This window comes from Acinonyx jubatus, chromosome C1 (assembly GCF_027475565.1).
Source record: "Acinonyx jubatus isolate Ajub_Pintada_27869175 chromosome C1, VMU_Ajub_asm_v1.0, whole genome shotgun sequence".
NCBI lineage: Eukaryota > Metazoa > Chordata > Mammalia > Carnivora > Felidae > Acinonyx > Acinonyx jubatus.
Window position 1 is genome coordinate 163172814 of NC_069381.1, and position 16851 is coordinate 163189664.

Consider the following 16851-nt stretch of genomic DNA (forward strand, 5'->3'; position numbering starts at 1 on the left):
GAACCCGCTTGGGATTCTCTCCCTCTCTCTCTGCCACTCCTGACTCATGCTTTCTCTCTCTCTTAAAATAAATAAATAAACTTTTAAAGAAAAAAATAAATGAGATAATGTTGGAATGTTTTAAAGTGAACATTAAAGAAGTTGGGAATTAGGACACCGTCAATCTTCAAAGCAAGGTTAGTTCTGCTTCTGCTACCAATGAGGTACATACAGTTCTAACAAACTTAATTTACGTACACTTCCTCTTTCCAAAGTTCATTTCCAGCACTGTGCCAGATGTCTCAAAACATACAGCTCTAACCAGAAAAACTGAACAATCTTGAAAAACATTCTCCTGTGTCCCCATTTAGTACAAACAAAAAAATAGCTATAATTCTAAAGCATCGTTGTGTTTTTTAAAATACCTAACTTCTCACTAGGGAGGTAAGTCATCATATGCTAGAAGACATATGTAACGAAACACAAATCTTTTAGCATGTAGTAGGCAAACTGCAGTCTTAGTTTTGAAAGCATAACAGATGTTTACTGTTACAAATGAAAGCTATGGGGCACCTGGGTGGCTTAGTGGTTAAGCGTCTGACTCTTGATTTTGGCTCAGATCATGATCTCTCCTGGTTCGTGAGTTCGAGCCCTGAGTTGGGCTCTGTGCTGTCAGCTCAGAGCCTGCCTGGGATTCTCTCTCTCCCACTCTTTCTGTCCCTTCCCCACTTGCCACCCCTCCTCAAAATAAATAAAAAATAAAAATAAAAGTTAAAAAGAAAGGAATGAAAAGCTAGGATTAGATTTGAGATTGCCATTGGACACTAATCTTAGAATATTCTGTGTTCATTAATATATCAATATTTTTCTATAAATTAAGCAAATGGATGAAAAAATTCTGTTATGGCTCAAGTCTTGACAATATTGACAGAATACTAAGTTCTTGATAAGCAGCAGTGTCTTTCAGTTTAACAGGCAATGTCAGGGGGAAGCGAAGAGAGGCAAATAGATGCACTAGTAACTAGTCCCCTAGGAAAAAAAATCATGTTTTAATTGTGTTTCAATAATTTTAACTAACTCCTTCACTCTTTATGACTTCTCTAACCACTGACTTCTTCCTTAGGTTTGATACTTTCCTGACTGAGGTTTTGAGGGGAGGGAGAGAAGAACAGGAGGTAGAGAAAACTTAGAAGCTCCTTTGGACCACGGTTCCATATTCCGGGTCAAGTACAGCCTATTTTAGAATCATCCAAACAGAAAGATGCATGCTCAGTATATGTCTAATAATACATGTTTTGGGGGTGCCTAGGTGGCCCTGTCAGTTGAACATTTGACTTCGGCTCAGGTCATGATCTCGCCATAGATGAGTTTGAGCCCCGGGTCAGGCTCTGTGCTGACAGCTCAGATTCTGGAGCCTGCTTTAGATTCTGTGTCTTCCTCTCTCTCTGACCCTCCCCTGCTTGCATTCTGTCTCTCTCTCAAAAATAAATAAACATTAAAAAATTTAAAAAAAATACATGTTCTTTTTCCTTTGCACGTACTCTGTGTGTAAAAGCATAGAGGTAAACATAAAGATGTAATGGAAAGTCTGTATAGGAGTTAGGAGCCCTGACTTTTAATCTCTACCCTGCTACCGACTCCCTCTGTGATTTTATTCTGGCCTTTGCATGATACCCCCACCTCAATTTCTACAAGGTAAGATACGAAAGTCCTATTAGTTGATTTCTGAGATCTCCTCCAACTTCAAAATTATTGGTCCTTGGTTAAAAGAATAAATATTTGTTCATTGTTCGGATTAATGTTGATTCACTAGGAGTCTGCACTTATGAGATTAAACAAAAGAATGAAACATAGGCTGACGAGTCCTGGACATAAAAGAGGGGAGCAGGTATCAATTCTTGGTTTTTTCAGTAAGATCAAGTGTAAAAGGGGCGAGCAGGTAAAAAAGATAAGGTGTATTGTAATGTAAATTTGTCTTTATAAAAGAAGTTTGAACTACTTAGGTAATGTCTTACCAATTATTTGGTGGTTGCTATTCCAAATAGGGACACAGAGAACAGATCTTATGTGAAAACCAGATATCTGGTCAGCCTAGGATATAAGAAAATAGTTAATTAAAATTAAGCAACATTTACCCATTTCTGACTTACAGCTTACCACTCTTCATAATAGACATTTTAAGATCACTTTTAAAAAGATACATTATAATCTATTTTTTAATGCATACACTCACCTGTCTCTTTTAATTTAAAACATCACTATGAACATCCTAAGGGGATCAACTCCCTACCAAATATGAATCAACCAAATGACCCCATGTCAACACCACCTCCCCCAATCCCTGCAGACACAGAGAACTGAGTGTAAAACTCTTGATCATGATCATACTACCAGACAAAAATTCTGGCAACTGTTTCTGCCCTGAGTATAAAGATTTTAATTAAACCAGTGGTCAATGGGCACATCTGTTAGTAAAAGTGTTTTGAGCCTATAATGCTGCCATATGTATAATTAGTTTTAATACTCTATATTTTTAACATCACTAATTTACTATGTATAAAATAATATACAAAAAATTGAAGTTGCAAAAATATACAATAAATGTAGAGGTTCAGAGATCTTCTTTCTTCTAGAAGGCTGTCAGATGACATATTTAAAATATGAAGGTATAGTAACCAGGATCAACAAACGTCATTCAGTAAAAGCTCCATGTAATATTAAAACTGATGGTCCACATCTGAACTGTTAGATAAGAGCTACTAAAGACTGACAGGGCATTGGTGAGTTCATATGACCTTGAGTTCTAGTGAGAAAGGTCATCCTGCCATCCCAGTACTATAGGAAAAACAATAAGATATCAAGGTTTTAGATCATGATTATTGGGGTAAAAAGGTACTGTAATATTTTAAAATATTCATTGTAGCACTTAAGAGCTACACATTTAAAACATTTGAAATTGGAAGTTAATTTACACACCTAAATTTTATGTTTGGATTGTTTTGGTTTTCCTCTGAGAAAATAACCTTCCAGATGTCTTCTATTCTTGATACCAATATGTAAGTTTCTTTTTTTAAAGTACTTTTTTTTTTTTTTGTTTTGTTTTGTTCAGGAAATCTTCCTCTGCTCCTGGACCATGAAGATATTCTCCTATTCTTTTCCTAGAATCTTTATAGTTTTACCTTTCACATTTAGATCTGCAATCAAACTGGAAATGATTCTCGAGAATAGTGTGAGCTAAGAGTCAAGATTCTTCCAGTATCTATTTATCTACCACCTCCTATGCACCAGACACATTGCTGGTGTGGATATAAAAATGAAGTTGAGGATATAAAAATGAAGTTAAACAGTTGCTTGAGGAGCTCACAATGTAGAGTGAAGATAGAAATAGTTAAGATAAAATAAGTGTCCAAGTAACGAATGTTCAGAACACTATAGAAAAACCAGCAACTGACTCTGTTTAGAGAAATCAAGAGCAGCTTTAGATCCTTACAGGTGAGTCTTCAGTGACAGGGATGACAGTGACGATGATGAGCTAACATTTGCTGGGTGTTTGCTTCATGTCCGGCACCCTATTCGGCACCTTCTCGTGCATTATCTCATTTACTTATTAAAACAACCGTACAGGTAGGTACTGTTAACATCCTCCCTTTCAGATAAGACTCTGATATCTGCCTTGAAACTGGAGAGACTGGTTCAAAGGAAATCAAACAATAAAAACACATCCATCAAAGTTACCCTCCAAAAGAAACAAAGTGGTTTTCCTCCTCTCCCTGAGGCTAAAAGTCTGAATTACAGCGATGCTAGTGAGCAGGAGGAGATTGAAGTCGATTTTCCAGGTCTAGGAGGTATAAGCTACAGACTTGGACTGGCCAGAGCAGCACTGGAATGTGTGGGTCTGTTTTGCTAATGGACACACAACTGTCGGGTGTCCTGAACCGGTGCTGAGAAGGAGGCACGATTGCTCTGCCAGCTCTGGGACCACCATGGCCCCACTCTAACCCTTCCTAGGAGATCTGAAGCAGCTGAGGAGAGAGGTCATGGTGCAAGAAGACAAGGAACATGCAGTGAGTGAAAGAAACCAGGACAGAGACGGCTTGAGAGGCTGGTGGGGAGAAAAACAAACCCTAGGCTGTTTGCCAGTGAAATAAGCAAGAATTCTGTTTACCAAAAATTATTGTAGTTCCCCAAAAGAAGTTTTTATTCTGGGGAGCTGAGAGTATGTGTTCTTCCATCCCTCCTGAGGATAGCATGGAAGTCTCTGGTTTGAGTAAGAGTGGCTGGAGTCCCTTGATGTGGGGAATACAGGAAGTTTGAGTGAGATGATCCTGAGTTCAAGTTATAATTGAGATGGCAGGGGAGAGGGCGGTTAGGGACTCATCCTGATGTCATCAGCCTCTGGTTCTAATTGATTGAGTAAAATCACCAGGGAAGAACTTGTTCAAGGAAGACACAAAAGGGCTGAAAACTGGGACATGATATTTTGGGCAGAAAGATGAACACAGGGTCAGTGACAGGGAGGAAAAAGAACTCCAAAGCTCATACTCTTAACCTCCATGCTTTGTAGCATTTCTAACGTGTGAATACATTGCTACAACTTTTCTGGGAATAGATTTACTGATGTGTATCCAGAGTCCAAAATGTATAAATACCCTTGACCAATTCCTAGGTCTAGAAATTTATTCTATGGTAATTATCATAGCTATACACAAAAGTTTACATATAAATGTGTAAATCATACCATTACCAATGATAGTGATATATTAGAAATAACCTGAATACTCAACTAGAGGGAGTAGGTTGAGTAAACCATAGCACATCTACACAGTGGAAAATTATCCATCTAATTTAAATCATGCTATAGAAGAATATTTGTTAATGTGGAAAATTTTAACATATTAAGTGACAAGAGTGTGGGTGTCTGTGGGTGTACAAACACTTACTATATACATTGGAAAATCCTAGAAGAATTATAACCAAAGTAGTCCTCTCTGAATTGTTTGCCTATGGGAGTTTTTGTTTCTTTACTTTAAAAATAATCTTTACTTTTTAGAACAGTTTCAAGTTCACAGCAAAATGAATGCAAGTACAGAGAGTTCCCATACATTTCTTGCCCCCACACATGCACCTCAACATCTCTCAGGACCAACATCACTCACCAGAGTAGTACTTTTGTTCCTACTGATGAAACCACACTGATACATCATTATCATCCCAAGTCCACAGTTTACATTAGGTTCACTCGTGATGCTGTACATTCTATGGGTTTTGAAAACGGGGTCATGACATGTATCCACCATTAGAGTATCATACAGAGTAGTTTCAGTGCCTCTCAAATCCTTTGTGCTCCACCTGTTCATTCCTCCATCCATGTTCAGATCTGGCAACTACTGATCTTCCCCCCACCCCAGCTTTACTGAGGTAGAACTGACAAATTTATAACATGCTTAATGTGTACATCATGATGATTTGATATATGTATACACTGTGAAAGTATTCTTTTTTTTTTTTTAAGTTTATTTATTTTGAGAGAGACAGAGTCAGCACGAGTGGGGGAGGGGCTGTGGAGAGGGAGAGAGAGAATCCCAAGCAGGCTCTGTGCTGCCAGCACAGAGCCCGATGTGGGACTCAAACCTACAAAGTTGCAAGATCATGACCTGAGCTGAAACCAAGAGTCGGACACTTAATTGACTGAGCCACCCAGGCACCCCTGTCTTTGGGAGTTTTTAAATTACTATTTGCGGGTGCCTGGGTGGCTCAGTCAGTTAAGCGTCTGACTTCAGCTCAGGTCATGGTCTCACGGTTCATGGGTTCGAGCCCCACAATGGGTTCTGTGCTGACAGCTCAGAGCCTGCAGCTTCCTTCAGATTCTTTCTCCCTCTCTCTCTGCCCCTCTCCTGCTTGTGCTCTGTTTCTCTGTCTCCCAAATAAATAAACATTAAAAACATTAAATAAATAAATAAATAAATAAATAAATAAATAAATTACTACTTGTGTTTTCTAAATTTTGGATAACGAATTACTTTCCCATAAGGGAACAAGTTATTTTCTAAATAGAACTAGAGTGGAACAATAGTGTCAAATTTTGCAGAATAGTCAAACAGGATAAGCACCGAAAATGGGTTCTTGGATTTAGTAGCACAGAAGGATAACTGAAGGCAAATATAGTCAGGGCAAGAAGGGATGGGATGAGGAGGATCAGAAGTCAAGTGGTTAGTTCTGAAGGAGAGGGAGGCCACAACGAGAGTGCAGAGCTTCATGGATCCAACATTAGAGGCTTGCATGGGCTGAGCACAACAGGAGAGGAGAGGCAACAGAGGATGTTGAAGACGTCTTTTTTTTTTTTTTAATGTTTATTTTTGTGTGTAAGAGAGAGTGTATGTAGGGGAAAAGCAGAGAGAGAGAGAGAGAGAGGGATAGAAGGATCGGAAGTGAGCTCTGTGTGGACAGCAGCGAGCCCAATGCAGGGCTTGAACTCACAAACTGTGAAATCATGACCTGAGCCCAAGTCAGATGCTCAACTGACTGAGCCATTCAGGTGCCCTGAGAACGTCTTTAAATCATTCTCACTGTGGCTGAGGGAAGGAAGTGAAGCTGGGACTAACTGGCTATGAAAATAAGGAAGAGAGAGCAGTGATGATCAGCATGCTTGAAGAGCCCAGCAAGATGGGAGAGAGGGAGGGGAATGGCAGAGTATGATGAGGGTGAACCTTCCAAATTGAAGATCATTAGGGCAATGCCCCCACTCGTCTATCTGTAGCAATGCTGTTGTTTCTAGAAAGTTCAACTAATCCAGGTTGATTATATAACCATATGAAATGGCAAGGACTGGGAGCACATATCATCCCCTGCAGGGACCGCAGGAGAAGAGCACAAAATGTCTGAAGAATGAATTCCAAACAAGGATGAAGAGGAATAAGAAAGTATGAAGGAAAGAATCATCTCTGTTCATCAAAGAATCCCAGGTCTCCAGATCACATCAGTCAATGGCGCTCAGAAATATTTACTGGCCTCTCAACCCCGACCAAGGCACTAGAACTCTCTGTCTCAATTTTGTCATCAATATTGATCTTGTGCACACCAAAATGTCAACATTGGCTATCTCCAGATTTTGGTACTGTAGCTGATTCTCATCTTTTTTCCTTTGTGCTTTTTCTTATTTTCCAAGTTGTTTTATAAGAATATGAGCATGAAAGGGTTTCAAAATTTGTAAGGTGTCTTACAAATGTAAATATTACTAATACTGAGAGGAATACCTGCCCCCAAATATCCACCCCACTATTCTACAAGGTCCCCACTCCATCATTCTCAGTTTAAAACTCACATCATTTGAGTCCTAATTGTTAGACCATATGAGACTAAGCAGCCTTTCTAGAAGGTTACAATTAAAATAAACATACTATCTGGTAGTGCCTACTTCTTTCCAATTAAAGATCTGCATACCTAAAAATTTTGTCTAGTCTGTGTCCTGATTTGGTTTTTCCAGTTGACGGATCTACTCAGAGCCATAAAAACACACTTGTTACATTTTCCAGCCTCTCAAAGGTGGTCAAAGGAAATGTTAAATGAATCGGTGATAATGTAACACTATCCTTTAATACTCAAAATGTTTCCTTTCCCTATAAGGATATGTACAAGTTAAGCTATAATCTAAAGCAATACTTTATCCCTCAAACATCAATCTACCAGTGAGAAATTCTGGTATTAGGACAAGCTGAGGGAGACGTTCTGAAGTCAGTCCCTTCGTTTTCCCGAAACTAAGTAGAGAGGCAGTTTCTTTTTGTCTACCTTACCTACACATAGGATCAGTCCTAATGGCTTCTAGAACATACCTACAAATGATTCCTTAAATTTCTGACAAAAGTACTCCTAAAGAAATAACTGACCTTTGGGCTTAGAACTGAGGCATTGTCTTCATCACCTATGTGGCAAAGTCTGTTGTACTCTTACAACCATGGGACCCCTATACTGGTCTTCATTCAGCAAAGCTACCCCATTCTGTACCTTAATTCAAGTCTTAGTAATCCTCCTGACCTTTTTGCCTTCCTGGTCATCTGGAATTCTTATATCCCACCATCCAATCTTCCCTAGCAAACCCTACTCCCGGGAAAGGATCTCAAACTGGCTTACACTGAGTATCAGCACTTGAGAGATTATTGGTAGCAAATGCATTTCAGCAGGTCCACAGAGCTCTATCTCTTAATGGTTTCAATTTTGCACATTTCCCTTTGTCAGGAGTAGCAGAGCTGATAGACCATAAGGCGTTATAGAGAATAGACAATGAACTGTCCTCCTGGGCTAGCACTCAGCATTTCGGATTGTGGGGGTGCTTTGCTATGAAGATCTGACAGGCAAAATGGGCTTTAAGGCTTTAAGTCAAAGGATCTTAGAGCCCAGAGTCCCATTATCCTTAAGTGCTACATGACGAGGGCAAGAACTATTGAGTTGTCTTCAACAGGCTTTGATAAGAAAAAGAAAACAAAACAAAACAGAGAAAGAACCTCATGTGGGAAAACTCATGGGATTGAAGCGTGACGGACTTAGGGCCATGACACCTTAGATTTAACTGTGTAACTGGGCATCAGCCACCATGGTAGAGGAGATCTGGGTGCTGATGGGTTTCCTACTGCTCTTAAATTTGTAACAAATACATTTGCCACCAAATCATCCATGCAGAAGGCGTGTCCTACATTGTAGTTATTTTCTGCCATCTCCCCCGTGCCAAACCTTTTCTATTCAGATGTTGGGTCCAATTGTTCATTCCTGCTGCAGGCAGAGGACAAACTTTGCATGTAATGGCTCTGAAAATTCTCCCCATAACAATAGAAATGGGAGGAAATACTAAATTAAGCAATAGAATATTATATCTTATAATGACTAAATAACGGCTTGTTGTGCATTAGTGTATTTGTTTTAGGGTATTCTTTTGAATCTAGTATGAAAAGAAGGGCAGAAAGCTTCGCAGATAATGCACTAGAGTGCAACTAATTATTGGAGGATGAATTCATAAGCACAATGCCAGCTAAAAGCAAGACCAGAATAACTGTTTCAGGGTATTTGTAAATAGAGTATGCGCTCTAAGAAGCCACCTGATACAACAGCAGGTCATCTGAAAACACACTTTATGTACATGCTGTTGGCACAGTCTCAAACGAGTATCTTAGGATAAAATCCAAGCAACACTCCATGCTGACCAGGGCAATAGAAAATAATCCATCTAAATTCCCCAAAGATACAGTAAGACAAGTTAATTTACTTAGATCTTACATTATTTCAATTCTGGTTTTGAGTAATAGTGTATAGTTTTTAGAGGGCTCACAATAGCCTGGAAAAATATAATTTCACATCAGATATAAAGGGTCTAAAATTTTAAAATATCTCTATAATTTTGCCTGATTACAAAAACAATACAAACCCTTGGGAAATTTTTAAGTAAAAATAAAATCAAAAGCTCTAATCTTTCCATCTCTATCATGGCAACTATTGACAGTTTAGTATAAGTTCTTGCTGATCTTTTCCTACAAATATACAACATGCTTATGCATCAATTTATGATATATTCAATAACATATCATATATTCATAAATAAAATAGATAAAATGTTCAACAACACAACAATAATGACTATTTTTTTTTACTTCTTGTGTGTCTATTTATTTATTTATTTATTTATTTTAATATGAAATTTATTGTCAAATTCATTTCCATACAACACCCAGTGCTCATCCCAACAGGTGCCCTCCTCAATGCCCATCACCCACTTTCCCCTTAAGTACTAAACATTGTTCCAGTTGTTGGGGAGATATCAGTGAACAAAACCAACAAAATTCTCACCTTCATTGTGGTTACATTCTAGTGAGAGAAGACAGATGGCAAACAATACAAAAAAATACAGAAATAGATTACATGTTAGAAGGTGTTAGGAATTACAGAGAAAACATAGAGCAGGATGAAGGGGACTTAATATCAAGGCTGCCAGGCTTTACTAACAGGTAACATTTGAAAGATGATTTTAAAGAAGTGAGGATGGGAGCACGCAGATCCTGGGGGGAGAGAATTTCAGATGAGGGAATAGCCAGTGCAAAGGCCCTGAGATAGGTGTGTGAGTAGCATGTTCTAGAAATAACAAAAAGACCAGTATGGCTGGAGAAGCAGGAGTAAGGGCTGGGGCTAGATAAGAGGTGCTAGATTGTGTAAGGGCATTGTAAACATCTGAAAGAATTCTGAGTTTGGCTTTTACTCTAGTGGCATACGGAGACTTTGAAGAGTTTGTGAGCAGACTTTTGATACGCTATGATTTGAAATTTAAAAGCATCTGGTTATCTGGCTATTGTAATGAGAACAGAGTGCAAAGGAGAAGAGTGGAAGCAGAGATTAAGAGGCGATGGCCATGAAATAGTCTAGAGATGAGGGTGGCTTGGACCTGGGAAGTAGCAGTTGAGTGGTGAGAAGTGGTCAGATTCTGGATAAATTTTGCAAATAGAGCCAATTGGACTTCCTGATGAGTTACATGTGCCAAATGAGAGAATCATGCCTATAAAATTTTTATCGTAAGCGTCAGGAAGGATTGAGTTGCCTTAATAGAGACAGGGAAACAGAGAGAGGAGTAGACTTGGAAGAAAAAAGGTTGTGGGCTCTGTTTTGGACATGTTAGGTTTGAGGGGTCTGATTGAAAAATATGTGTATATATGTGTATGTATATATGCACATATATCATTCTATACATTATTCTATACACACTTCTTTGTGTTTTTTTTTTTTTACTTGTGGACATTTTCCATATCAGGACATAGGGAAGATCTTATGGGATAGAGAGATTTTGTGTGGGTGCAATTTTCATCATTATTATAGTGTGGTAGGCAGAATGCTAAAGATGACCTCTAAGATTCTCACCTGCCACCTTCCACTGTGTACATATCTGGCATAATCCTCTCCACTTGAGTGTGAGCAGGACTTGTAAATATGACAGGATAATCACTTCCTTGATTAGGTTATGTTATGTGGCAGAGGTGATGGGACAGCCACTCTTGTGATTATGTAAGTCACCCCTGACATTATGTAAGCCTCTGTCACAGCCAACTGGAGTGAGATTCTCCTGTTGGCTTTGAGCAGGTGAGCCGCCATGTTGTGAGAGGGCCATATGGCTAGTACCTAAGAGCAATCTCCAGGAGCTGAGAGAGACTTTTTACCAGCAACCAGTAAGAAAATGGAAACCTCAGTCTGCAACTGCAAGGAACTCAATTTTACCAACAACCTGAATAAGCTCTGAAAAGTGCCAAAGTACAAACGAGAATGTCACCTGACTAACACCTTATTTTTAGCCTGTGAGACCCTGGAGCAGAGAACCCAGCTATGTCACGCCCAGATTTCTCACCTACAGAAGCTGTGAGATAATAAGTAGGCGTTTGTTTTAAGCTGCTGAATTTGTGCTGACTTGCTATGTGGCAACAGAACATTAATATACATGGTATTCTGTCCAATATCTTTAGGAGCCAAGCATGGGTACTGCCTCGCAAGGAGAAAATGACTGGGAAAACTACAAAGCCCACCTACATGATAACCCATGAACATGAGTGTTTCTTCAGGCACTATAAATAAATATAATTAGGTATATATACATATTGGTCTTCCATTCTTTTCATGGAGGATGTAACAGAGTCTCGTAACAGGATAAACATATCACAATCTTCATAAGGTGGCAGAATTTAAAGCTCAGAAATTTAGTTCTGGCTCTGTGAGTATCTTATATAACCATTCTGTCATAAATTTCCACCCATAAACCAAAGAGTCTGGCCTTACAATCATGCATGCTATCAAGCACAGCAGGCTCTACTCCTAAGAGTCAACTCAAACAGGCAGACAGAAGGCAAATAATCACTGTGGCTTGCCCTCTAAGTTGCTCTGTTTCCCACAAGGAGGGAACTCCATTAAATATTTAATACAATCACAAAGAGAACACCCAGCAGGTGGACAACTATGATTATTTGCCCCATCGCCTTCACAGCAAGGTGCTGCGGCACCTGGGATGGGCTTTATATCACATTAAAGATCCCTTTGTAGTTTCTATTAAAAGGAAGACCAACAGTTTCGAAACTGAGGTTTCAAAATAAAGATCATTCTCTTGCTGTCTACCTTTGGGCAGAGTTTGTGAGGACTTCCCAGAAGTTATTATAAGGCATGAAAGACACCAAGATTGGAAATCTAGTTTCCACTTTAGCTGTACAGCTAAGGCAAAGCTTGGTAGAATAAATTCTCTTATTAACAGGAAATAGCCACTGGCATCATGAAGCTCCAAACTGACAAGCTTCCCATGTTAGTCTAAATTGGAGAAGAAACTACCAAATGCACACAAGAGGACGTGCTGCGGTTGGCACCCAGTTAGAGATCTGAAGAATCCACAAGATGGTTCCCGGGGAGAGTCATTCATCAGTGCTCTGGACAGTTTCATTCAGGGAGTAGGGAACACTTCCCTAGCCAGTGTCAATGATCAGGAGCATCCATTTGGGCTTAACATGAACAAAAACTAAACTTCTATTGTATTATGCCATGGAGATTTTGGAGTTTATCTATTGCCTTAACTGATACAGTGGTTTGAACATAGGTAACAGGGCTATATTTGAAATATACCAGTGTAATTGGCTTTTTAGCTATGTGTTTTAAAGATTGGTGGGTTGTTGGGGATTGGACTGTGTGGGGAGCCCCTGAAATTTGATCATCCTTAATGTGCCTTGCAAATCTGGCCTCAGGATGTCTGGCCATTCTTTTGAAGAGCCGTCTTCATATTGCTGGCTCCTTTAGGGGAAGAGAGGATGACCATCTCCCAAGAGGCATCTCACAAGACATGCATCTAGCCGTCACCACTTTGTAACTAATGCCTATTATTGTTCCTCCTCTGAGAAGACAAGAAAAGACCTGGCTGTCTTGAAGACCTACAGGTTGTCAGATTAGTGCCACCATCTCTTCTTCACAGTCAACAAACAATCACCCTTAACTCTCCTCTTTGGCTACAGACTTTCATCTTCCTTCCCCACTGTGCCTCCAGATGAAGAGGATTGAAGTTGGCTTGTCTTTATTCAAGGTCTGCTGGTCTGCAGCTCTGTGTAAAGGCACCCTCATTTAGAGAAAAAGACCTGCTACTAGCACCCCACCCCCACCTCCAAATAAGAAACGAGTCCTTAATCACATGAGTATCTTCACTGACATTACAAAATATTGATATAGAATTTTGCATGTTACAATATATACTCAAGTAGTATGCCCAAGATGGCTCAGCTGGGGAGGGGAGCTTACAGGACAAAAAGTTAAGTCTGCTGGCCAACATTCATGTACCTCTGTGGATAGAAGAAAGATGGAGTGGTGATTCCATTGCCCAGGCAGCCCCTTACCAGCTTAGGGAATTGAAGTTCCTGTTGGTTTTGTGCCCTGCTTTGAGGAAGGTGTGTGGCCTTAGGTAAGTCACTTTAGCCCTCTGAATCTGCTTCCTCAAGTGTAAATTAAAGAAACCTCAAATATTCTTATTAACTGAAAGCTGACACATCTACAGTATGAAACCTCAGGATAAGGCCAATCCAATTTTCAGTGTTCTATCCCAGGACATTATATTGTCTGATGAATTGGGTCCTTCTTCATGTTCAGTGAAGAGATTTCAGGTTGCCAGAATTAGCCACTGAGCCACTGAGAACTTTAGGATAGATAAATGTGTTTCTGGCAAATTTAAGTTCATTATATATACTTATGTTGAGAAAATATGTAGGAAAAATAGGAAATGCTTTGAAAAAGATTACCCATGCTACGTCTCTGCAAAGTATCATTCTTGTTAACCAGCTTCAAACTACTCAGGGAAGTCAGTGAATATAGAGAACCAAAAAGCAAGCACTTTTTCCAGTGAAGAAAACTCTGGGAGATGCTCCCTTAATCCTGGCTTAAAAAAATCATTTCCTTATATCCTATCAGTGATAAGTAACTACTCAATTATGATTACTGGTAAAAATTATGGATCCACATGCTAGCAGACCAAGAAGAGAGGACTCAAACCTTTGCAGGAAGACAATGCAATTCTAAAAGTTACCCTCTACCTCTTTGATGATTACAGAATTACTGTTAGTGCAAGAATGAAGCATATTCATTTTGTCATGGTAATTTTTTATCTTGAGGAAAATACTTAAAACATTAATAAAAAATATTTATCTGAAATGGTTGTCTTTATCTTATGATCTACACCATCTTACATCAGGCTTCATGGGGAGAAGGTTGGGGCCTCTTAGCCTCTTGGCACTGTGGCTCCGTCTGGAGTCTCATTCATTATTAACATAAACAGTTGACACCTGTCACTGAGGCAAAATATACTTGAGAAAGGAGGAAGCCTAAGCAGATAAATAATGTTGCTTTTCTTGGTATGATGCATAACACACACATGCATACACACATGTGCCTACATACACACACACACACAACACAACATACACACAAATTTGTAGGACACATCTACTAAATGCCTCTCTCTCTCTCTCTTACCTCCAACTGCATTAATTCCTTTCTATCTTTTTCCTTAGCATGAGAAGGGAAACATAACTTTAAATTCCAGTACCATACAAAGAGACCATATAAATATCATATATAATGCATCTCCAGATTTGCATTTGAAATTTGGTTATTAGGTGTGTGACAGACTGAAAGCATTTTAGGTGTAAGGACAAGAAATAATGATGGTCTAAGTACATGCTTTATTTTATCAGAGGGAAGAATGTGATTTTACTAAATAGTCACTGCTTAACCTACCACAGTTTACTGCCTTCAGATATCATTGCTTCTAACTACTGGATAAAAGCATGATATTTTTGGGGCGCCTGGGTGGCTCAGTCAGTTGAGCCTCCGACTTCGGCTCATGATCTTACAGTCTGTGAGTTTGAGCCCCGGGTCAGGCTCTGTGGGACAGCTCAGAGCCTGGAGCCTGCTTCGGATTCTGTGTCTCCCTCTCTCTCTGACCCTCTCCCGTTCATGCTCTGTCTCTCTCTGTCTCAAAAAGAAATAAACATTAAAAAAAATTTTTTTAAAAAGCATGATATTTTTTTATGCCAAATCTCACAGAACCAACTGTTGCATTTTTGCTCAAGAGTCCACCTTGTTCTTTTTATAGATCAGTGGAGTAGGCTGCCTTATTGGAATGGACTATAAGCACAGAGAAAAATGTAAAATGGCTGTATCACTAATCAGGAAGAGTTCTGGTAAGAGTCTGACTGTAGACATAAGAATATGGTCTATCCAAGATCACTATTTTATATAAGCAAGAAGTTTTCTTGAGATAGTAAATGTGCTTGCTACATGTGCTGTTTTTGTAAGAAAAAAAAAGGGCAAGGGCACCTCTGTGGCTCAGTTGGTGAAGTATCCAACTTCGGCTCAGGTCATGATCTCATGGTCTGTGGGTTCGAGCCCTGTGTGGGGCTCTGTGCTGACAGCTTGGAGCCTGGAGCCTGGAGCCTGTTTCAGAGTCTGTGTCTCCCTCTCTCTCTGACCCTCCCCTGTTCATACTCTCTCTCCCTCTCTCAAAAATAAATAAACATTAAAAAAAAAAAAGAGCAATGATTGGACAAGAATTTTTCCTTCCCTGATAGAGGTGAAGATAGCCTATGACCCAGCATGTCATTCTCAAGATATAGACACTACAAAAACTCCTGTATGTGTGCACTAGAGACATGTACGAGAATGTCCCTGGCAGTTACGTATGTAAAAGCAAAACACGGAACCCAAATGTCCATCAACAATATAGTGGATAAATAAAGTGAGGTTTATTCATACAGTGGAATACTTGGCAGCAGTGAAACTAAATGAATGAATTACAAACTCCTATGACTCAGGAACATACGTTGAATGAAAAAACAAGCCACAGAAGAATACATACAATATAATTTAATTTCTATAAATTTCAGAGAAACACAAGACATAATGACATATTTGGCATGGAGTCAAACATATGCAATGAACCTACACAGAAAAGCAAAAGAGTGTTAAATTCAAATTAGGACAGTGGTTACCTCAGCAGGGAAAGTAAAGGAGAAAGTACTAGAGAAGATCAGTACAAGGATTCAAAAGTAATCATCCTGTTCTTTTCTTAAACTGGGTAGTGGGTGTTCACTGCATCATGTTTTGTTATACCTTAACATACGGCTAATGAACCAGCTTTTTAAAATGGTGTAAAAAAAATAAAATGGTGTAATTTTTTGATTCCTTTTGCTTCCTCAGAATTTGACTTCACGGTTCAAAGCTAAGAGCAGAATAACATAAATCCATACCAAATTTAGTACTATGATTTGGGGTAGGAACCAACCCATCACCCCTTGACATCTAATCTCACATGATGGCTTGGTAACAAAGGATTGGTAATGAATGATTTTTCTGCATAGCAAGGCTTGTAGTTTGTTCAACTATTACTGATGTCAATAAGAGGATACTGAGAGCATTCCTTCATAAAATTGTGTTTAGACATCTGTTCTTCAGTATTTTCTCTCTAAAAGCAAGGAAGAAAGAAACATGGCCAAAGGCAAAACTTCATCGAATTAGTCCTAGCCCAATCATAATGCTAAAGTATACAAATATTGAGCTCTATCAATCATTTCTGCTCTGCTAATCACAGAACCAAGGTGGTGTTATTCTCCCTCAAAGGAGGACAACTAAAGGAGCTTTGGGCTGTGTACTTCCCCGAGGAAGGTAACTCAAAGCTCAGAAATAACGCATCAGAACTGAAGAGACCTAGAGGGTGGTCAGCATGGGGACAGCTCAGGGGGAGCATGCTGCAGAGACACCCAACCCAGACTGGGAGTTCATGAAAGGATTTGCAAGGTAGGAGCAGCTGAACTCTATGCTTAAGAATTAATAGAA

At 39.3% G+C, this 16851-nt stretch overlaps 1 protein-coding gene across 5 annotated transcripts in view; it reads right to left on the bottom strand.

The window, feature by feature from the left end:
* The window catches only part of PDE11A (phosphodiesterase 11A), a 406615-nt gene that overhangs the window by 162684 nt on the left and 227080 nt on the right, over positions 1-16851 (bottom strand). For all 5 annotated transcript variants that reach the window (XR_003418780.2, XM_053215318.1, XM_053215319.1 and 2 more), the window contains exon 7: positions 1995-2070. Coding sequence is in view for 4 of the 5 variants with exons in the window: in XM_053215318.1 (XP_053071293.1) it covers positions 1995-2070 (76 nt within the window). In the remaining variant the exon portion in view is untranslated. The remainder of the gene's footprint in view (positions 1-1994; positions 2071-16851) is intronic.